The sequence below is a fragment of the Helianthus annuus genome, chromosome 6 (genome assembly GCF_002127325.2).
Source record: "Helianthus annuus cultivar XRQ/B chromosome 6, HanXRQr2.0-SUNRISE, whole genome shotgun sequence".
Taxonomy (NCBI): Eukaryota; Viridiplantae; Streptophyta; class Magnoliopsida; order Asterales; family Asteraceae; genus Helianthus; species Helianthus annuus.
This window is the reverse complement of record NC_035438.2, coordinates 41,391,018-41,415,103: the sequence shown is the minus strand read 5'-3', so window position 1 is coordinate 41,415,103 and position 24,086 is coordinate 41,391,018. Positions and strand designations below refer to the sequence as shown.

Sequence of the window (24,086 nt, the reverse complement as noted above, 5' to 3'; positions counted from 1 at the left end):
TTTAACAAATATTTAAAGCGATTTTTATCAAAAGCTTTGGTATGTAAATCAGCTTTCTGTTCGTCGGTGTGGATTTTCTCAATTCGTATCAACTTTTTCTCGAAACAATCGCGAATAAAGCGATGACGAATTTCTATGGGTTTAGTTTTAGCGTGATGTACTGGATTCTTTGTTATATTTATTGCGGCCTCATTATCAACAAAAAGAGGTGTGTTAAGAAACTGCAAACCGTAGTCGCACATCTGTTGCTGTATCCACAGGATCTGAGAGCAGCAACTGCTAGCAGACACGTACTCCGCTTCACATGTAGATAGCGCCACATACGTTTGTTTCTTACACTGCCAGGTAACCAATCTAGGTCCAAAGAACTGGCATCCTGCAGTTGTTGATTTGGTATTGACTTTGCAGCATCCGAAATCCGAATCGGAATACCCTTCGAGCGTAAAATCGCCTTTCCTAGGATACCACAACCCCAATGAAGGAGTTCCTTTCAGGTAGCGTAATATCCTCTCCACAATGATCATATGCGAAGCTCTCGGGTTAGATTGATATCTTGCTGCGAGGCACGTTGGATACATGATATCAGGACGTGAAGCAGTTAGGTACATCAAAGAACCTATCATGGAACGATAGAACGTTTCATCAGCTCTGTCTCCGGTGAGATCTGGGTGAATCCCATGATTTGTTGCAAGTGGGGTAGCAGCTGGAGTAGAACTTGACATCCCAAATTTCTCTAGAATATCACGAACGTACTTCGTCTGGTGAATGAAAATTCCCTCAGGTAGTTGTTCAACTTGTAGACCTAAAAAGAATTTCATCTCCCCCCATTGATGACTTTTCAAATTTCTGCTTCATCACTGATTCAAAATCTTTGCATAGGTTCTTATTTGTCGACCTAAAGATTATATCATCCACATAAATCTGTACTATCAGAAGATGACCGTCGACCTCTTTAGTGAAGAGAGTGGCATCCGCTTTTCCACGTATGAAACTGTTGGCTAGTAGGTGTTGAGACAAAGTCTCGTACCAAGCTCTTGGGGCCTGATGTAAACCATACAGCGCTTTGTCCAATAAGTAGACCTTGTTTTTGTGGATTGGGTCAGAAAAGCCCGGCGGCTGTCCGACATAAACCTCCTCTTTGACCTTCCCATAAAGAAACGCCGATTTTACATCTAGCTGATATACTTTGAAGTTCTTCCAAGATGCAAATGCAAGGAAAATTCTGATTCCCTCTAGTCGTGCCACAGGAGCATAGACTTCAGTAAAATCAATTCCCTCCTGTTGACTAAAGCCCTGAACAACGAGTCGAGCTTTGTTCCTTACAACAACTCCTCTGTCGTCTCTCTTACACTTAAATACCCATTTTGTATTAATTTTTCTATGACCATCCGGCAAATCAACTAGCTTCCACACTCCTAACTTTTCAAACTGACTTAACTCTTCTTGCATCGCAATGACCCAAGAGTTTTCAGTAAGCGCCTCTTTGTAAGTTCGCGGTTCGATCTGCGAAATAAAACAACTTAATGAAAATTCAGTTTGTAAAGGTGCTACTGTAGAATAAAAACATGTAAGGCCCTGGTCAGTTTGACGTCTCGTGCGAACGCCTGCTTGCAATTCTCCTATGATCAACTCCTCTGGATGATATGAAAGAGTTCGCGGCATTACTTCGCTTGGAACATCCACATCGCCTTCCAGATTAGTAACATTTTGATTTGCACCTTGTTCACTCATTTGGTTTGTTTGACTTAAATCCTGAATCTGCTCCCCCTCAGAATCTGAATCACCATGATCAAATACCGGCATGTTCTCAGCTTCTTGATCATCATTTCCTGCTGACTGATTACCAGGAGCAACTTCATCATCATTTTCACCAGCATTGCTAGGACCTGCTTCATCATCATTTGAAGTTTCCCGAGGTCGTCTAGAATACTCAGCTGGGAACCTTTGCTGCGACTCATACTGTCGCAAAATATCCAGCTCATCAAAGAAATCTTCATCATCCTCTGATTCTTCTCTCATGTCAAACGAATCCCACAGTTTGTCATAATGATAACGCCATGAATCTCCAGGATTCTGCGGCGGCATAGAATAACCTTGACATTCAACATTTCCAGCTTCAATAATCCGCTTCTCACTTGGAACGAAGACACGTCGCATCGGATTTGCATAACCAACAAATATTCCCTCAATGCACTTCGGACCAAACTTTCCATGAGGCTCTATAACAGTACAGGGTGACCCGAACGGTTCTAGATACTTCAAATTCGGTTTGCGATTATTGATTAGCTCAAAGCATGTTTTGTTGAACTTCTTGACAGTGAGAACCCTGTTGAGCGTATAGCATGCGGCGGAAACAGCTTCAGCCCAAAAATTTATCGGTAATTTTAAATCTGCGAGCATAGTTCTAGCCGTCTCGATTAGTGTCCGGTTTTTGCGTTCTGCGACTCCATTCTGCTGCGGAGTGTACGGAGCACTAAACTCATGCAATATACCTCTTTCGTCACAAAATTCTTCCATCTTGCTGTTCTTGAATTCAGTACCATTATCACTTCGAATTCTTTTAATACGCCTTTGGTACAGATTCTCAATTCTTTTGAACAACGCCATCAAACTGTCAAATGTTTCGTCTTTCGTTTTCAAGAAAGAAAACCACGAAAATCTGGAATAATCATCAGTAACGACCAAACAGTAGTAATCTCCTGTAATACTTTTGACATTCACAGGATCGAATAAATCCATGTGAAGTCTTTCCAGAGGTCTCGAAACTGAATTGACTTGCTTTGTAGGGTGTGACTTTTTCTTCTGCTTGCCTTTGACACAGCTAATACACTCCCCTTCCAGATGAAAACCTTTGACATGAACTCCTGTAACCAAATCGTTGTGCACCAAGTGATTCATCTTCCTTAGGTGAATATGCCCCATCTTGCGGTGCCACAATCTCGATTCTTTCTCAGTTGCTCTGGACACAAAACAATGAGCTTGACCCGTGGTTGTAGTAGCTACGCTCATATCCAACACGTACAGATCATTAACTCTCGGTGCCCTCATGATAATCCATTCCTCAGGAATTACAAATCCTGGTTTCAAGATCAAACATTCTTTATCAGTGAAGTGAGTAGTATACATCCTGTCACAGATCTGGGAGATACTCAGCAGATTGTTCTCTAGCTCAGCAATGTAATTAACTCTTTCAAACGTCACAATCCCGTTGGATAACGTTCCTTCACCAACAATCCTTCCTCCTTGATTACCCGCAAAACCTACGTAACCACCATTGATATTTCTCACATCATACAGCAATGCAGTCTTCCCTGTCATATGTCGAGACGCTCCACTGTCCATAATCCAGCGTGAGACCAATCTCGGAAGATCCTGCACATATAACAACATGATTTAAACACTTCAATAAAGATGCCAATTCATGCTTCACGATCAAGAAAGCTCCGGCAATTTAAATTGTTTAGTCAAACATTGTGTCCACCCAAGCCTCATCAGTCTTGGGTGTAACCTTGACAGTTTTAACTCTCGCAACTTGAATTTTAAAGTTTTCAGCCTTCAAAGGTGGAAAATTTGCATCATAATCAGTCGGAATTGAATCTTCAGCCTTTTTCACCTCAGAAGTTGAAATTTTCGTCTCTGTTTTAGGTTTCCAAATTTGTTGAGATAATGCAACCCGTTTATAAAACTTGTCGTTTTTAGTTACCACTTTCTTTACGGGTTCATTTTTCACACTCTTTTTCTCAGCAACCATTGGTGCTTTACCTTTCACATCAACTTTCTTCTGTTGAATCTTCACAGTTTCAGTCTTAGGCTTCACGTTAGTACACTTTCGTGCAATGTGACCAACTTGATTACATCTGAAGCATGTTCGAGTATCACCAACTCGACTTGTGCCTTCAGACTAAGACTGTGAAGCCCTTTTCTCAGTGAACTCTTCATGTGATTTTGAAAAAATTTCTTTCTCTTCATCAGCAAGTGAACTCGAACTGTTCACAAACTTTTTCTTTTCAACAAACTTCTTGTTATGAACATTCTTTTTCTGATAAGCACCCCCCTGATAACCACCCGACCAATTGTTTCGATTCTTGTTATTATAAAAACGTGGTGGAACTACAGATTTCTTGTAGTAAGCTTTATCTTTCTCAAAACTCATTTTTCTCTTTGTTTGACTCAGATTGTTCACTTCTGACAATTCAACTTCGACTAACTTGAAAACATTTGTCAATTTGTTCACATTAACATTCTCAATCGGAAACTCTGAATCCGAAAACAACTTATCTGAACCCAACATCTTGTACATGACAAGATTTGATTCTTCATTTAAGTTGTTCTTGGACTTTTGCTTCGGAATGTATTTGTCCAAGAAACACCCATCTTCCTCAGTAGTGTCACTATCCGTTTTTAACACATTTTCAACAACACCTTTTACAATATCATTTTGAACACTATCGTCATTGGAAGATGTGAACGTGACATCAATTGAATCCGGAAGTTTCATTTCACTTTCTTCTCCAATTTCAACTAACCCCGATTGCTTTTTCGTGTAATTATCCAAGATCGGCGGTGGAACTCTATGAAAACCCACCCCGGTTCCATCAGAATAAACATCTTCGCCAGCTTTGTTTTTCCCGATGGGTTTGGGAACAATGTGTTGCAAAACAAAGCTTGCAGAGCTGTAACTGTTAAGCTTCAACTGGATTCGCTCGTTTTCAATTTCAGCCTCTTGAAATTTAAGTTTCAGTTTAGCGATTTCATCCAGTTGTTGATTGATTGATTCTTCTTTTACTCTAAGCACTACTTTTAATTGAATGTTTTCTTTATAAGTTTTACCATTTCGATCATCATTATCTTTCATTGTGGTTTTCAGCTTCTCAAATTTTTCAGTGATTTGACGGTTTTCAAGAACTAACTTTTCATTTTCTTTTCTAATCCTTTCATGATCAGTTTTATCATTTTCAATTTTATTAGTTAATTCTTTTATCCGTTTAGTTGAAGCTTTAACCATCTTGTCACGATCAAGAATTTGATCCTCAACGCTTCTGACTTTTGCTGTCAGATCTTCAACTTTCTTACCGTTGAGATACGTGACTGTGTTGCAAAATTTGCATTCTTTGATGCAATTTTTGCAATCAACATTCCCCAATTGCCTCAATTTACCTGTTTCAGTCGTTGACGTGTTTGAACTGACCTGGCTTTTAGACTCAGACACGGAGTTAGAGTCTACCTCAATCGCCTTAGCTGCCAGCACTTTATCAGCCATCTTTCCAAGATTTTCAGCAGTCAACTCCTGAGTAGTGTCAATGATTCCAGTATCAACTTTCTTTGACTTCTCGTTCTCTTCTTTCTCTTTCTCGTCTCTAGTTCCCCACCATTTATTCTGCCAATAATCATCCTCATCTTTGAACTCCTTGATTATGGCTTCCAGATCAAGAGTTTTGTCATCAACCGCAATATTTCCATCTTGATCAAGATAACACTCCCTGTCCGGATCCCATCTTCTTGTTCTCTTCGCTTCCAAATAGATACAAGATATTCTAATTATTCTGTTTTCAGCCAGCATTTTTCTGTATTTATACTTCTGCTCTTCAGTTCTGTTGTCTTTCCACAGAACAGGTTCATTCTTTGCCAAGAAAGCGTAACCAACCGCATCTTCCTCTGGTAGAACCTCTTCACTCCAATCATACCCTTCGTCATCGTAAATTACTGCAAGAGCTCTAGATTTCTCTCTGTTGTCTTCAACCTGCTTCAATCTAGGCGGCTCAGATTTATTCTAGTGATAAATTGCCTTCTTGTAGTAATCCTCTCTGAATGGGTTCTCGGAGTCATCAGCATATGCGTTTCTGCATTCTCGCTTGAAGTGACCTTTCTGCTTACACTTGAAACACGTCACCTTGGACTTGTCGAAACCCAATTTGGTAGATGGACCACCAATTGTTTTCCTGCCTGTTATTTCCATGAAATGATGTGCTCGACGAACAGCACTGGCCATACACCAACGAATGTCGATCAGCTCCATTTCTTCAGGATCTATTTGATCATAATCTTCTTTCGTCAGGTTCGTGTTGCCTATCTTCCCCGCTACAAGGCTTTCATAAGATTCTAACACTGACGCCAAGAAAACCATCTGCTGCTTAGCCGACTCCTCATCAAAATTCTGAGCATTCTTTAAGTCTATTGCGATGTTACATTGAAAACGATTCTTTGCATCAGAATGACTTGCAGATGATGAAGATCCACTGTGATTTCCACTGCTTTGACTGCTTTGACTTTCTTTGCTAGTTGTGGACACATTCTCAGCAGAAAACGCAGTCTTGGGAGAATTTGCTTTTGGCATCATGCTCTTTGGATAATACAAATCTAAATTCTACTGGTAGGATGAGTGATTGACTTTGAATGTCTTCTTCAGTTCCAACTCGTGACTCTCGAGTTTTTCAATCAGCAAATCTACAGTCAACACTTCTGGCTCTTTGATAGTATTTTTCAGCATCAGCGCATAATATCGCCAATCCATTTCGTCTGGCAATGAATCATACAATTTGTCTACTAGCTCATCTTCAGGATACTTAATACCATGTCTAGCTAGTTCCAGCTTCAGGTGTCCAAACCTCTCGATCATTTTTGAAACTGATTCATTCTTTAAACACCCAAACATATGAAACTCTTTCCTAAGTAGTTTCATTTTGTTTTTCTTGATTTCTTCACTACCTATACATTTCTTTTCTAACTTTTTCCAGAGATCTTTTGCATTTGAATAATCGATCAATGAGATTATGTCTTCCCGGACGGACTGAAATAACAATGCCACACATTTTTGTTCAGCGACAAATGATTCAATCTCCTCAGCTGATGTTAAAGTTTCACCATTTTTGTTTCCATTGTGATAACCGTTTTTCAGACTCTTCCAGCTGGGAAATGCAAATGCCATAAACCAATCTTCAAACTTTCTTGACCACCGACTGTATCCCTCGATAGCCATTAGCTTAGGAGGTTTATTGAAGGTTCCAAAGACACTTTCAGATTCCCAAGCTTCCGTTAACTTTTTCTTTGCATTCGACGGATTCTCATCCGCGTTGCTTGACGAAGTATCATCGTTTCCAGAATTTCCAGAGAATGCGTACATGTCGCTAAACGGGTTCAAGAATATGTCATCCATCTTGAATGTACCTGAAAGATCAGCAAACACTTAGAAAATTTTTCGAAATTTTGGAAAACAGTGACTAATAAGCGAAATCAGTTGTGATGACACAAAAGCGAAATCAGAACTGATGTACACTCGGACGAAATTAGCAACTTGTCCTTATGAGCGAAATCTGTTTTTGTCTATATGAGCGAAATCTGATTTTCAAATGAGCGAAATTAGATGTTCAAATAAGCGAAATCGGATGTTCAAATAAGCGAAATCTGATTTTAATGTTACAATGAGCGAAATCAAGCATTTATGAGCGAAATCCTTCGATTACCGTAAAAGCGAAATCAGGTTTTTAGTGTATTTTCACCATTTTTAAGCCGTATTTTAACCTGATTCTTTCTAGGGTTTGTTAATTGTATGTTTTACACGTTATACTCGAAATTCAGGCCATTTCAACCGTAGGAACCAGTTCAAATCGAAAAAGTATGAGAGAAAGTGAGTAGAAGTAAGAGAATCTGGTAGAATCAAGCTGTAGTAGTATGAAGTCCTCGTCCTGAGCTCTGATACCACTTGTTGGACCAGTTTGCGACCCTGAAAAGTCAGTTAAGGTAGTTCATCTTTGCGTATAAAGGCGGAATCAATGTACACAAAGTAACAACAGCTTTTCCTCTTTAATTCCTTCTATATTGATGCTTTTTGAATTAATTTTGACAGAGTTTCGTTACCACAAGCATGACCTGATTTCGCTCCAAGTTACAAATGAGATCACACACTAAGGTATATATACTATGACTGATTTCGCTCATATGGCATGACATATAAGCGAAACCCTATGTGACCATAACAGCGAAACCCCCCTAGTACCTAAGAGCGAAACCCTAATGACCCTATAAGCGAAATCCCTCTAACCTATATGTACACATGAGCGAAATCCCAACATTAAACCCTAATTTGACTTTCAAGCTCCAATTTAACCTATCTTGACTTAAGACTTAATGCAAACGTAGTCAACAGACATTCCGTGCACCAACAAGTCGGGTATCGTATCCACGAAGAGCATGTGGTCAGTATTGCACGACCTGTTAGATTAGTTAGACTATTTACAAAAATGTACAAAGTGATTATAAAGCTTGCTAATTTTTAGTTGTTTGTTTGATTTTTGAACAGAACTCGGAGTGAACCGACAAATTTGGTTTTTAATTATGACTAACAAGAACTTAAACAATTGCACTGAATTGTAATTGGTAGTTTAAAACAAGATAAATAAACATGGTTCATACCCGGTTCGGTAATTGCAATCCTATGGTTCTACACGTTTTTAGATTTGATTCAATTGCAAAAGTGACAAACGAATTTAGTGTTGCAAGGCTTAGGTGCCAATAGCTATCAACGTTACAAAGAATGGACAAAAAAATGCACTTCATTGCCAAGAACATGTAAATCCTAACCTAGACAAGGCATGAATGCACATAAACATTTCATAAAGTCAAATTTAATCTTCACTCGACAATTTATGAATTCAATACAAATGCAAGACAATTGTCATAAGCTTCAAAATCAAATAGCAATTTGTCACAAAATCAAACCAAGAACAATGTTAAACCCTAGACTTACAAAAACCTACATCGGGGTGAAACCGAGATGATTAGCCGCTCATGGTTGAATGCCCCATATGCGTCACGAATTCCAAGCTCATATTTTACTTTTTACTCCCATTTATTATGTTCTTTCTTTTTTTCTCACCTCATATGAGTTTGGATTGAAGGAGTTGGCAAGCGAGGTTAAGTTTCTTGGTCTTGATAGTATGTTGCTAAAGTGATAGTATCTTAAGAAAGCAATATCAAACAGAAAAAATAAAGAAACTAAAAAACACTCTTATGTGTAAACCACAAAAGTATATGGATGGTTTAAAGTTAGGCTGACTAACTTTTACTGTTTAATGGTTAAAAATACAATCCAATATAATTTTTTTATATCTCTAAAAAACTCAGTGATTTAAAAAAGAGGCATACTAGTAAACTTTATTATGTATTTAGATTAGAAAGCTATGTAAGATATTAACAACTAAGACTATATGGTCTCAAAGTAACGATATTGATTTAAAAAAGATGCATACTAAAGTTTCCTGTATTGATTTAAAAAAGATGCATACTAAAGTTTCCTGTATTATGTATTTAGATTTAGATTAGAAAACTATGTAAGATATCTCTTTTAGCTTAACCTGCTCAATCCATCCATCACACATAAATTAACATGAACGTAACGATTTATAAGCCGCAAAAACTCTACATTCTATAAACCACAAAATGAACAACAAAATCGGTTCACATTCCACCACCACAAAAGCCACAAATCTTTGTATTGTGGTTATGGATATATAACTATTTATATTATAGGGAGGAGCCCAATTTTTTATTCTCGCACAAGGCTCAAAAGTTTTTTTTTTTTTTTTTTTTTTTAAATTTTTGGAGACGGCCCTGTGTAGGGATGGGAGTCTGGGTGAAAAGAAATAAAGAGTAAGAACGTGTTGGATTTTGTGCTGAGCAAAATTGTCATCTAAAACCCTTTTGTGATTTGTCTTCAACATAATATTGTTCAAATATACAAAAGTATACCAAATTCGTACATACAAGAAAATATGAAAATAATACAATTTATATATTGTTTAAAATATGAAATGGATATAAATGATGCGATCGAGTTTACAACCTATTGCTATCAAAGTTTCAAACCACATCAACACCCACATGGATTCCAAAACAAATTGCATTCTTCTTTGATAGGGCTGTTCAAATTGCTCGACGCTTGATACTCGTTCGATGCTCGATCGGAAAATGTTCGGAATTTACTCGTTCGATTCAGCTCGATTGAAAAAGGCGCTCGGTTCGGATCGGTTCGGTTTAAAACGAACCGAGCATGAGCAAAGGTCTGCTCAGTTCGGTTCGACTCGGTTGGCTCGAATTATTTTTAATATATATATATATATATATATATATATATATATAGGATAATAACTCTAGTTAATAAAATAACTAGAGTTTGGTCTGAGATCCAACTAGAACCCATTTAATCATAGAATTGAAGGCCGATACCAATAGTGCATTGCCCGATAATCCAGAGTAATTGAGTTAAAAGTCAAAACACCGAAATGTGAAGTGTCTATCGATGCTCAAGTGTCAATCCGTCATTCAATTTAGAAGTATATAATCCTAGTTACAACCTCGCATCAACCGTCATAATTCGAATTCTCTATCTCCAAGACACCAACTCCCTAAGGTTTTGCTTCAATTAATTCATTCGATTTTAAACTTCTAATAGATCAAAGGTCTGCTTCAATCGGTTGATGGTTCATTTTTCTGCTTAGATGATATCGGTAGAACCAGTTGAGTGTTTTTTACTATTCCTTGTTACTTAGTAAATTTATACCTGTGTTCTAATTAGATGAAACCTTAGGGATGAAATCTGCACTTTACTCTAAAAACTAACAACTTCATCGACACTTTTCTATTTGTTATGCGACGCTCGACACTCGCTCGACGTTCGTTCGTAAAATACTCGGATCGAAAGGCGCTCGTTCGAATTTAGCTCGGTTGAAAAAACGCTCGGATCGATTCGGTTCGGTTTGTAAACGAACCGAGCACGAGCAAAGGTCCGATCGGTTCGGTTCGGCTCGTGAACAACCCTATTCTTTCACATCACATTTTAGTATTGATTGTCATCAAATGAAAAGATATCTATGGTTCCTCGTACCAATTATAGGTAAGTGAGTTCCTCTTCTTCCAAACATCTAGATATGCAATGAGCTTTCGATTTTGTTATATGGTTCATAATTCCATTGGAATTAAAATTAGTGATTTGTATTCTTTTTTCATGTTAACTTTGGTTTCAATCTGGTTAATTTTGGGATAAGGGTTCATAGAGTTGTTACATAATTTCCAGTGTAGACATAGCTGCCATGTCTTCTCTTTTTTTTTCTTCAATTGCATGCTTTTCTGGTTTTTTCCGCTTGGGTTATGTGAATTTTTCTGGTCCGTATGTGTTTTTGCTGTTGTATTGCTCCGCTTGGGTTATATGATTTTTTCTGTTGATCCTGAATCAAAGATGACGGCTTCTGGGCTGTTGGATCAGTTACTAGAGATGCAAGTGACCACCTTTGGTATTCAACCCGGTGAGAAAAATGGTACATCCGGCTTTAGAACTGATAGAAGAATTGCAAGTCCATATGTTCAGTATATTTCGTAGGAAAAATTGCGAAACTGATGTAGGAAAAATTGTGAAACTGATGTAGAATTTGTTGTAAAATTTACATAAAAGATGTTGTATCTAGGAGAGTGTTATAGTGCTTATTACGTGATGCAAACTGATCTAAATTAGTACTAGGTGATTTTGAACTTAGGTTATGATAAAAGCCCTGCTGGAACGATAAATGGGTCTGCTCGTCGAATATTCTTCAAGGCTGGTGTGGAGAATATCTACCTTCTAGAAGCCACTGATAAATTCATCCAGCGCTAACCAAAGGTGATGTGGTGTTTTAAATATAATGGATAAAAAGTTTGTTGTTAGGCTTCTGGGTATGGGGATCGTCCCCGGATGGTTCTGGAACGGCGCCAGTGGGAACACCATCCCCCCCCGGCTTCGTCCTCGGCGTCGAGTTTGAGACGATGGTGACGGGCCACAAAAGAACAAAAACCAGCCCTCCCCCTCTCTCACACACCTATACATACAATATATACATATACATTTTAGGTCCATCCCCACATTTCCATACCTCCATCCTCTTTGCCCCATCCTCACACCCATCCTACGTGGCGGATCATCCTCCAAGGGAGGACCATCACCATACCGCATAGCCTTAGTTATTTACATGATTTGTGATTATCCAATACTTTTCATACGAACTTTTACTAAATGCTACCTTTGTCGTATTTGTTGTATATATGGCAGGTTATTGGTGAGTCAGCTGGGTCAATGTTAGAATGGGATTTAGAATTTTTAATGCAGAGAGCTAGGGACTACAAGAAAAATCATGGTGATTCCTATGTGTCTGTTGAACATTTGGCTGCTTGGTTATGTGAAAGATAACCGATTTGGGAAACAACTGTTAAAGGAATTCAAAATTTTACTGAAAACCTTAAAGAATGCAATAGATTCTATCAGAAGAAAGCAAAGAATAATAGATCAGCGTAAATACATTTTATTCATGTTACAATATGTATTCTTTTTGTTAGTAGGATGTGATGAAGTAAACCATGTGATTCTAACATGCTTTTCTTTTTGCCATATTTAAACTTCAGCTCCTATTAGAGAATATGATAAAGAATTGACTGCCATGGCTAGAGAATATGGTAAGGAATTAACAGTTTATTAATGTTAGATGAACCGTGCCTTTCAAAAAAATGGTAGATGAAATGTAATGGGGCATATTAACTTTTAAGACTTTGTTTGTACCTATAGAAAAACCTACATTACTTCTAGTTCAAATAAGTTAGCATTGTAGTTTTTAATGAATTAAAATTTAAAATGGGAGCTAGGAAAGATGTTTAATTGCCAATTAGCTTGTGGTGGAGTGGTAAGGGAGAGACTTGGGTTTCTAAGAGACCCGAGTTCAATTCCTGCTTCTCCCCATTCAGGGGCGGATCCAGGGGTGTTTTGAGGGTTCCCAGGAACCCCTCGGTTTGGCAAAAAATGGAAAAAATTAGTGGAAACCTTTTATGATTTGAAAAAAAATTAGTAAGAATCTACCAAAAGGAACCCAGTGAAAAAAATTACTGCATCCGCCACTGTCCCCATTAGTTTTCAGCGGCACCTGGTGATGATGGGAGACTAGGCAAGTAGGCGGCGATCGCTAGTTCGATCCTTGAACTGAATGGGTTTTACCTCACCGCACTGTCGTGCCTTTGGGCGAGTGTTCACGGGCTTCTGCCCTAGGTGAGGGTTTTCCCCAATTCGGATACGAGTGTATCCCGATGTGGTGAATTTCACCAGTAGCTCATTTGAAGGATTCGTTCGTCGTTAAAAAAAAAAAAAGAAAGATGTTTAATTCTTAATTTCGTTGTACCCAAAACCACCTACTTCACCAACCGAATGAATGTAAACCTAAACCAATCATGATTTTTGAATAGTCACCACAAAACAAAAATTAAAACAAGCAAAGAAGATAAATGTGAAAATCCCGAATAAAGAAAGATAAAAACATCTAAAAATAATAGAGTAAACCTCAATTTTCGTCCTTGTGGTTTGCTTGTTTTAACAGTTTAAGTCCAATAGTTTGAACATTGCAATTTTCGTCCAATAGCTCCCTAGCGCCAGAAGCCATTAACTTCTTGACGAGGGTTCAACGGGTTATCCATAGCAATTGTTCGACCCCAAGGGGGCAGGGGTTTGTGTTCGGGAGGTTGGGGTTTGCAATTCAGAAAGGGTTGGCGGCGCAGCTTGTTGCCCATCTACCTTCTGTTTTGATGTAACTTAACAAGTTTTCTGGTTATATCAATCGTTAATTATAATCCATTGACTTATAACTTCCATTTGTCCCACCCCACGTGCCCCTCACATGAGGGGCATTTATGTCCTTTAATATCTCTATCATCTTCCCCACATACCTTTTTAAAAGCCTAAATACTCCTTTCTACACAAATACAAATGGAAGCCTCAAACCTGCATTTAAATCCAACCTCAAAAATAATATCTCTGTTCATGTGAATCTCCAACAACCGTTCGAACATCATGCATGTTTTGAGATTAGAATGTGATAATGTAATCATTTTGCTAATATATGAAGACTAAGTTTAATGAAGTACGTGGCTTTATTTTGAAGATTGAAATATTCACCCATTTAAGACTAATTGTTTAATTTTGGGACCACTAAAGACCTGAAAGATTGTGACACATACCAACTGTGTATGGTTTTTGACCCATTAAGTCAAGAAATAAAACAATTGAAACCATACATGACAAACCAATTTGACCTATACCAACTGTGTATTGTTTCACGAGAACTTGGATCCAGTGGTCACTTAGTCCGAAACTTCTAGCTTTTGAAAGCAAAGTAGGATGTTCAGTAACGTTGAAACCATACATGACAAACCAATTTGACCCGTTCGGTACCGAAAATGTCAAAAGTCGGTACTGAATCGGTACCGAAAAAGTACCCGGTTCGGTAAATTTGGTACCGATACCGGGTATGATTTGCTCATCCCTATACAAGAAGCTGATACATTTGATAACATACGCTACAAACCATTTTGACCCGTAAAGCATAGATTAAAACCATATACATCCAAAAAGTGGCATAATAGTTCTGTTTAAGACCATATACACGACACCTAGAAAATACTTCAAAACATGACACTGAATAGTGTTCAAGATCACAAAAACCACCACAAAAGTGTGCAACATGAGAACTAGTTAAGCAAAAACACAATCAAGGTTGATGCCCTGCTCCTGATGATGCATCAGGCTTGGATTTGGGTGCATCAGTCTTGGATTTGGATCCGGCAGTCTTCGATTTAGATGCAACAGTTTTGGATTGTGGTGCAGGCCTTGCAGTGGATTTTGATGTAGCCCGAGCAGTTTTTTACGAGTGACCCGCATCACCTTTGCATGACCTTTGGTTATGACCTTTCCCTTTGCACTTTGTACATGTTACAGTGCTTCCAACCCTAATCATTTTTCCATTTTTCACAATTGGTTCACTCAATTCCTCAGCACTTTTCTTTCTTTTCTTCTTTGGCCTACCTACCTGTTTGTGGTGTTTGGGAGGCCTAAGAGTGGTAGGGCATTGAGAGGGTGTCCACATAACAACGCCATTAACACCATCAATGGTATTAGCATAAACCTTCTTCCATGTTTCAATCCAATAAACCTCAGACACCCAAGATTCAGGGATGCCAACATCTTGGCCATGCTGGGTCATATTCCAGATGACTGCCACAAGATGCCTACATGGTAACCCTGTCAACTCCCACTTTCTACAAGTGCAGTTCCTTTGGTTAATGTTAACTACACATTGGTCATATATTCCCCGACTCACATTAGTCTTCACAACCCATGTGCCCTCATTGTTAGGGTTTGAAACATGTAGAATCCAAGGGCAACAAGGAATCTGATTTTTTTTATGGGACCCACCACTATTTTGCACTTTTCTTTTAGCCCCACCAACCATAATAACTCCCTCACATATTACACGAAACCTGCCTAAATCATTTCTCACAACCTTAAGTTGTCTTCTTGTTTCAATTGCATGAGTCTTAACCAATTTCTTAATTTGTTCTCTATCTGCAAATTGTTGGCCAACATAAAATCTCTCAGCAACTAGAACATTCCCATGTCTCTTTTTTTTCCTATGCTCCCTTAACTTCTTTTTTAAAGTAGTGTCATTTTCTTCATCACTTAAACTATCAAAGTTGTCTAGATCAAAGTCATCAATATGTTCAGCATCTTCAGTTTGGTTTGCCAAAGCTTCTTCATCAAAATTCATGTCAACAGCTGCCCTAAAATTTTGCATGTCAACCTCATAGTGATCAATAGCATTCTCTTCATCGACAAGGAAATCTGAATCATCAGAATCATCACTACCCTCAGAACCATCACTATCCTCAGAAGTAGCACTATCCTCAACACCCTCACCACCCTCAGAACCAGCACTACCCTTAGCACCATCACCACCCTTAGAACTAGCACCACCCTCAGATGATCCCTTATCATCATTTTTATACCACTGTATTGCTAAAGTCCTCCTAACTTGGTTAGCTGGTCCCTGTTCATCATTGAGTTCCTGAATAACAACCTTACAAGGAGATTGGAAGTGATTATCTAAGGTTGTCATCCAGTGTTCAGTGTATAAATCTATAACTTTGAACTTTTGAACATATTGTAGCATATTTGACACATCTGAATCATTACCTACAGCCCTTAAACCATAATCAAGGTCCTGATCAGGAATCATAAAATGGTAATATATCTTCTCATCTAGTGGGTATCCTATTTTCACCATCATATCATTCAACTCATGAACAGAAAACTTGTCTTCATCAACCCAGTCAATAAAGCTTACCTCACCATCAAAATATCTTCTTCCAGGAGAAGAAGTGAACCACCCTCCATGGTTTATCCTCAGTGTGAAGATTGAAGGGTTTTGCCCTAAAAAAATTTGACAAAAGTTTAGAATTTTTGTTGAATCGCCAAGTTAAACTAACATTAATCTAGGGTTTTGCAATGCAATCGACATATATTAAACAAAAGTTTCAAATTTTCAAACTCAAAAATACTAACCGTATGCTTGAATGGGATCGAAATGTGTTCCTGGATGTCGCATAATCCATAGCTTAAACTCTTCAATCATAGCTTCAATCTGATGATCGCAACAATAATTGTATGGAATTTTGAAGGGAAGTTATGAGGGTTTTCTTAAAAGAAGAAGGGATTATGCAAAGGTCTGGGGTTTGGGGTTTTTTATTGCACTCAGACTACTAATCAAATTAAAGGACATAAATGCCCCTCATGTGAGGGGCACGTGGGGTGGGACAAATGGAAGTTATAAGTCAATGGATTATAATTGATTGATTAAGCAAACTATTGGATGAAAATTGCAATGTTCAAACTATTGGACTTAAACTGTTAAAACAAGCAAACCACAAGGACGAAAATTGAGGTTTACTCAAAATAATATTAAGCGTATCCACATGTCAATTCCTCATTGGTTCCCAGTGGGCGGCCCATGATATTTTTCGGAAAACGACAGCTTCATCCATTGTCTCTATCCAGACTTTAATCAAATTGTTACAAAGATGTACTCCCATCTTTGACAAAAATATACAGTCAAAATGTTAGCCATCTAACTGGGACTAAATTAAAAATATCCATTTGTTCACCAACAGAGATCGAGAACCATGGGTTCCACAGGCAGAATCTGCTACAAAGATGTACTCCCATTCACAGCAATGGTGCTGATCGAGTGCATTATAGTAGGCGGAAACACCTTATTCAAATCAGCCACTTCTCAACCCATCAATTCTTACGTTTTCACCACTTACGTCTTCATCGTCGGCTTCTTCTTCCTCATCCCTTGTGCTTTCATCGTCCGCAGGCACTTTCTAACCTCACCCATTTTCCAAATTCCAATTTAGAAAGTTTCATCTTTCTTTTTTTTGCAGAAGATCAAATACCCATGTGCTGAAACTATCAATTGTTGTCAAGCTTGTTCTTCTTAGTTTAATTGGGTAATTTATATTGAACCTTTGTTGAAATTTTTTTACCCTAGAAATTACTGTTGTACTGGTAAGAAGAAGACTGTATTTTTGGGCTTATTCTTGATGCTTTGTGGTATATTAATAGTTTTGACTTTTTAATTAATGATATGATGTTGATACCAGGTACTTTTCTCAGATATTTGGATATGTTGGTATCGAGTATAGTTCTCCAACACTTTCCTCAGTTATGAGCAATCTGGCACCTGCTTTCACCTTCATACTTGCATTCATCTTTAGGTACTTGAATGTTTTTTAATTTTTGTGTTCACTTGCTTGTTTTTTTTAAATAATCGAAAAAAAAATATTTTTGTAAGGATTGCGTTTAAAGAAACACCACTGACACACTATACAAACACCACTAGCATGTCATACGGGTTGTTAACGTGTTAGAAGGGCACATCATACGGGCCATAATGTTTTATACAAGCCATATAAGTTGGTGTCATTAAATCACTGATAAAGTCACGCTTTTATCATTCGATGACATCACTGGTGTATCTATCTATAGCAGCTCCCTTTGTAAAACAAGAAAGCCCGACATCTCGTGCTTTTGTTTTTGTTTTATCAGGCTGGAAAGATTGAATTTTAGAAGCTATACTAGTCAAGCAAAAATAGTGGGAACAATAGTGTCAATATCGGGTGCGCTTGTAGCGACCCTGTATGATGGTACATCGGTCACCATATCATCGGAATCATTAAGCTTAAATTGGATTATTGGCGGTATTTTGCTTGCCAGTCAGAACTTTCTACTTTCATTCGTATTGGTTTCCCAGGTACCAAAAATGCATATTCTCTAGTTCAAATTCGGCGAATAATGGCATATAATTTACGGGATTTAAGTACTTTCAGTGACACTGTAGGCACATATCATGATCCAGTATCCAGTGGAACTAATGGTTGTTTTCGTATTTGGGTTAAGCGGGTTGATTGTAGCCGCATGTGCGGGGTTAATTATGGTGAGAGATTTAGATGCTTGGAAACTAAAACCCGATATGATGTTGGCTTCGATAATTTACATGGTAAGAAACTTGAAGAAACAAAGTCGCAAGAATACATATAGCATTATAGCTTTAAAATATCCTTAAACAGGGCATCTCTACTGGATTTCTGAACGGTCTGATTCAAATATGGGCTCTACGGTTGAAAGGGCCGGTCTATGTAGCCATGTTCAAGCCATTTTCGATAGTGATTGCCGTTGTGATGGGTGTCGTATTCCTCGGTGATTCTCTCCATCCCGGAAGGTCTTTCCTCTTACTAGAATGTGTAAATTGCATTTTATGTCCTTTAAGCTTGAGCCAAATTGCAGGCGGTATCCTTTAACTAACGAAATTACACTGGATGTCCTTTATGTTGGTGTTTCTCATTAGGCGGGGTCCTTTTGCTAACCCAGTTAATTTTTTCTGTTAACTTTTAACACGTGCCACTCATAGGAGGGCACAATGGTCATTTTCACTTATTTTGTTGTTAATATATATATTATTTTTATTCAGTTTTATTTTAGTTATTAAGTGAAAATGACCATTATACCCTCATGTGAGTGGCACATGGTAAGAGTTGACAGAAAAATTAACTGGGACACCACCTGATGAGAAACATTAACATAAAGGACATCAAGTGTAATTTCATTAGTTAAAGGTGCAATTTGGTTCAAACTTAAAAGACGTAAAATACAATTTACTGGCCTATAATTTAACATCACAAATTTCGTGTATGTATTACTTACTGTATATAACTTGATACCCACAAATTTTGTTGCAGTGTTGCTGGGGGAATAATAATATCTTTAGGATTCTATGCTGTGTTATGGGGAAAAGCCAAAGAAGACGGCGGTGTTCGTTACAAGGAAACATCGTCCACCCAAACGGAAACCAGCCCATTGCTGCAAGCCCATGCTCTCGAAGAGGGCGGGCCACAGATTTGACCCTGACGTTTAAACTTTAAAGAGAGATTCTTTCTACGTACCAAAACAAGTTAAGTTGGTTTGTATACTTGTACTTGTATATGCACCAGAAATCAAGGTTGGGGGTTGTTCTTGAATTAATATAACATGTGAAGAATTTGTATATGATTATACATGGTGCGTTTGGTTGATTTGATTATCAAAACTTAGCTATCACCACACGTAGCTCATTATCCCTTGAACTGTTGAGCAATAAGAGAGCCATGCTTTAGGGTTGTCCTATCAAACTGGGTGGGTCGAGGGGTTCGGGTGATGGGTCAAAACGGGTTGAGAACAAGGTGAAAATGGGTTATGGCCAAAATGGAGCCGGGTTGAAATGAGTCTGTGGGTGGTGGACAGCAGTGAGAAACCAAAAAGCCAGTAACCAATAACTGACAAAATCTACCCGCTCATAACCTATAAACGATGGTTTGGGCTTGGATTAACCAATGGTTCGGTTTCGTTTAAGCAAGCAATAACCGACTTCAATAACCTAACTGATGGATGATCGCTTGCTGTGAGTTACCAGGCTTAACACTGTCTATATGCCTGCCGATGTGTGGTTCAGCCTATTGCTTTTTGTGACAGCAAAAAACAGATGCAAAAACAGCAGCATGAACGTTCATAAACAGAACCAACCAGGAGCATCGGCTAGCCGGCCCATAACCACACTGAAAACATGTAAAAAATCTATTAATTGAAAACTGACTGCGGGATTAACTTTTTTCTCTCTGTGGCTGCAGCATCAAGAACCACTTGTGTAGTCAGAAAGATATGTTGTGGCATTCAGTAACAAGCTTATATTGATGATGGGTTAGATCTAGTAGTTTCAATATAACATTCAGTTAGTTAAACAACTTATCCAAAGAAACAAGTTACAAACCATAAAGAAACAAGATTACTACTTTAAGCGAGTCTTATCGATTCAATGCTAAATAAATAAGCAAGAAAGATTATTTTGACCATCCAAATAGTCAAACAACTTGTAAATTCGAGAATGTGTGAAGAATCTTAGCAAAGATTGTGTTCTTCAAAAATTAAACACCCAAATAGCATTACCAAATCGACACACCATTATGACATCAAGACACAAAACTGAATGTATTATTTATATCTGTAAGAAGTCGGCACAAATTTAAACAAGATTCAGAAGTAATCTTATGAGAACAGAATACCAATGCCTAACAAAAGATGTATACAAAGACCAAAAACTAAAAAACACCAAAGATGATGGTTATAATTGATGTGTATGTATGTGAAGAACCATGCTAAAAAAATTGTCAAAGTGAACTTGAATAATAAGTTTGTTTGTTATTAACAAACTTATAATTTATACTGATCCATCCGCAATAGCTGCAATCCGCTGCGACCCGGCAATCATAACTCCAGCACCAGCATCTAACCCATCAGCCCATTTTGCATTTAGCCAACATGAATCAGCCCATCTCGCATGTAAAAATAAAACCACCATATAAGAATCAACAATTATAAAATACTTATAAAACTGATATTTGTAAGATATATTTTTATAACTATAAACCCCAGACAACCAAAAACAGCATTCCATTCCATAATAAAAAAATTAACACTTGTTAATCCATCTGCTAGCACACTACTAGTTGTAGCAACTATGCCCAAAATACTTATACCAAAACAAAACAAACAAGTATGATCTGCTGATCAAGAGGCCAAGAGGGGGTCACCATAATTTGGTAAATTTCTATATATAAACCAATAGTTTTTTTTTTTTTTTTTTTTTTTTTTAAAGAAAGAAACATGAGTTAGACCCCCATTTGTAACCGACAGAGAAGAAAAACTTATGATAACCCTCCGACTAAAAAGTTCTATTTCAACACAAGAAATATGATCAGCAGTTGCTTCATGTCTATACCAAAAAAAATAATAATAAAACCCCTTTTAAAGAAAAAAAGTAAACACTAGAAGCCTAATCATCAGTAGATGATCAAACAAAACATGCTCAACAAGAGTAGAGCCTTCTTTATGTCTATACCAAAAAATAAAAATAAAAAAAATTAATAATAATAATAATAATAAAACCCAAAACCTTTTATAGAAAAAAAGGTAAAAAACTAGGAGCCCAAATGATCAAACAAAACATGATCAACAAAATTCAGTCACCTCATTGACATCAAAGTTCTGACCTTCTTCTCCCTCTCTGCCTTTTCAGCAGCAGGTGTTCTCTTCAATCTGTTCAACTCCTCCATCACAACCCTCTCAACAATCTCGATCGAGTTCAGCAGCCTCTTTTCTGGTGTCAACAAGTCTCCTTCACCTTCATTACATATGGTAGACAAGATCATCATTCGAATGTTTCCCATTGTAGATTCTAAAGAATCTGAATCTTGGTCGGTAATCTGATTTCTTTCACCTCTGCCTCTCCGAAACCTGTTGTTTGACATTGAAGATTGTGAATGTGTTGATCGATCAAGATTGTGATTTGGTGCATTAAATGAACAGGTGTTGGTAAATTGAAGAAATTTATAAAAATCTTGATCATAAATCTTAATCATAAATATCGGTGATATTTCTATCGCAGACCCTCCATTTTTTTACTTTGATAGATTCAACCTTGTTTTTATGCGCCAACATATCAACCACCAACTTTGTGAATAAGCACTTTTAGCCCCTGCTTTTTTTACAAATTATACAAACTAACCCTTTCAGTTTTTAATACTTCAACTTTACTTCTTTACTATATACAATATACATCTTTAACCTATTAAGTTTTTTTTCCGTTTGCTAATTTTTCGTCAACTAGGGTTAAGACCCGCTCGCGTTGCGGCGCGGGTACATCGTAAACATTGAATGGATTAGTCCAAATGTTATATGATGCATTAACCATATGAAAACACACATTTCGACGTATCCAGTTGAACTCAGTGTAACACGTATAAGCATTGTGATTTGATCAAACGTAAAGTAAATGGAATTCATATCGAACACTCATAACGTATTATATGTGGCCCAACTCATACATAGAAAACGTAACGGGTATGAAGGAAAATATACACATGTAATCGAAAGGGATTAATTAGAGCTTTTGAAAAAAAAGGGAGAAAAAGAAACCCTAATTTGACTCCACTCGGTTCAAAATTTTTTTTGAGAAACGTACATAAAATAAACACGAGAACATATTATATTTGACCTGAATCATTTCCTAAAAAAAATTACATCGAAACGTAGAACAACTTGAATTTATACCAAAACGTACATAAAAATATGCACGTAAAAATGGTTTCTTTAAACGAAAACGTATTATATTTGACCTGACTCGTCTATAAAAAAAAGTTTACGTCGGAATGTAGAACAAATCATATTTGTACATAAAATATGCACGTAAAAATAGTTTTTAAGTAAAGGAAGTATAGGGGTAAACCGAAACAAAATATTAGTAAAAAATTTAATAGGCTAAAAACGTTCGTAAAACCGTGCCAAGTAGCACCAATGCCACAACGACATCGACTCTCAACATCGTAAAAATAAAATAGATAAAATGGTAAAAATTACACTGAACGAAAAGGAGACTAAAATCGTTGAACCACGCACACCCATTACAGTGTCTTAATGCGAAGAAATTAACCAGAAACGTAAAACGTACAAAATAATAACTTAGTCGATCTAGGACCCGCCCGTTGCGGGGAAGTTTTCAAAAGGGAAAAAATGGACGCGTTGCGACGGGTCTGTCAAATATGAAAAAATAGAGCAAAAACGTTGAACGACACATGCACACTACGACATGTTAACTCGCAAACTTTAGAACGAAACGTAAAACGAAAAACTTACGAAAAATAAAAAGTATGGGGGACGAAAGTTGTAAATAATAAAGTGTTATGTTAAATTACAAAAGATGAAAAAGTTTGAGTTAAAAGTAAAAATTTCAAATGGGTTAAAATGTAAAAGAAAAAACTTTAAGGTTAAAAGTGAAAACTGAAGTTTTTTTTTTTCGAAAAAGTTCCAAAGCATGGGGTACAAGTCATGATGCACAAAAAAACTTGCTAATTTATATATAAAATAATAATAATTCTTGTTCGCTTTTTTTTCGTAAAATCTCATTTTGATCCTCTTGAGTTCCTAAATTCAAGTTTACCCCCTTTTTCGTACGTTTACTTAAAAAAACCTATTTTTCTGTGTGCGTATATTTATGTACTTGTCATCTGCTAGCGACTACTACTTGAAACAACTATGCCCAAAATACAAACTAATATTTATATAATATAAATTTGCAACATATTGTTGCATTAGTAGTTCTACCTAATGCTTTAAGCATTGTTTATGAAAGAATATTGTTTGCTTTATGGTAACCTTCTAGGGTAGCCCAGTTGGCCAGCCTCACCCACCCTCTTCCTAGAGGTCCCGGGTTCGAATCTTGGTGTCCGCAACCCACGGCCAAGCTCTTCGCTCTCGGTTGGGTATTCACCCCCAGGCAGCTATGGGGCTAAGCTAGCTTGTGGAGTGTGATCACTCCAGCGGTTGGGAGGACCGTGGAATACACCCCCCCTAATTGTTTGCCTTATGGTGGTTTATACAAAACCTTGGGCTGGTATTGTGATTGTTGTATTGGTTCAAAACCTGACATTCACAATTATTTCTACACTTATCTTTAAAGACTCACATGCTCTTTCTCTTTCCAAAAAGTCACCACTGTTTTACGCACCTCACTTCTCATCCGTCACTGCCATGGCACCATGTTTTAACGGTACATCTACCGCTGGGGCATGGTGGTGACGACGATTGGGGTGTTGAGGCAGTG

General features: G+C 37.5%; 3 protein-coding genes across 3 annotated transcripts; 1 reads left to right on the top strand and 2 right to left on the bottom strand.

The window, feature by feature from the left end:
* Nucleotides 1–14,368: 14,368 nt before the first annotated feature.
* Nucleotides 14,369–16,576, bottom strand: LOC110864960. Its single transcript, XM_022114135.2, has 2 exons — nt 16,400–16,576; nt 14,369–16,267 (listed from the first exon to the last, which is right to left on the bottom strand). The coding sequence occupies exons 1-2, from the start codon at nt 16,467–16,469 to the stop codon at nt 14,703–14,705; spliced, it is 1,635 nt and encodes a 544-aa protein (XP_021969827.1). The 5' UTR covers nt 16,470–16,576; the 3' UTR covers nt 14,369–14,702.
* Nucleotides 16,577–16,914: 338 nt separating this feature from the next.
* On the top strand, nt 16,915–19,481 carry LOC110864957 (WAT1-related protein At5g40230). The gene is made up of 7 exons (XM_022114132.2): nt 16,915–17,213; nt 17,281–17,346; nt 17,500–17,613; nt 17,945–18,149; nt 18,237–18,395; nt 18,466–18,617; nt 19,135–19,481. The coding sequence occupies exons 1-7, from the start codon at nt 17,017–17,019 to the stop codon at nt 19,295–19,297; spliced, it is 1,056 nt and encodes a 351-aa protein (XP_021969824.1). The 5' UTR covers nt 16,915–17,016; the 3' UTR covers nt 19,298–19,481.
* Nucleotides 19,482–20,403: 922 nt separating this feature from the next.
* Nucleotides 20,404–21,838, bottom strand: LOC110864959. The gene is made up of 2 exons (XM_022114134.2): nt 21,455–21,838; nt 20,404–20,760 (listed from the first exon to the last, which is right to left on the bottom strand). Exons 1-2 carry the CDS (start codon nt 21,733–21,735, stop codon nt 20,646–20,648), a joined length of 396 nt encoding a protein of 131 aa, XP_021969826.1. The 5' UTR covers nt 21,736–21,838; the 3' UTR covers nt 20,404–20,645.
* Nucleotides 21,839–24,086: the final 2,248 nt, after the last annotated feature.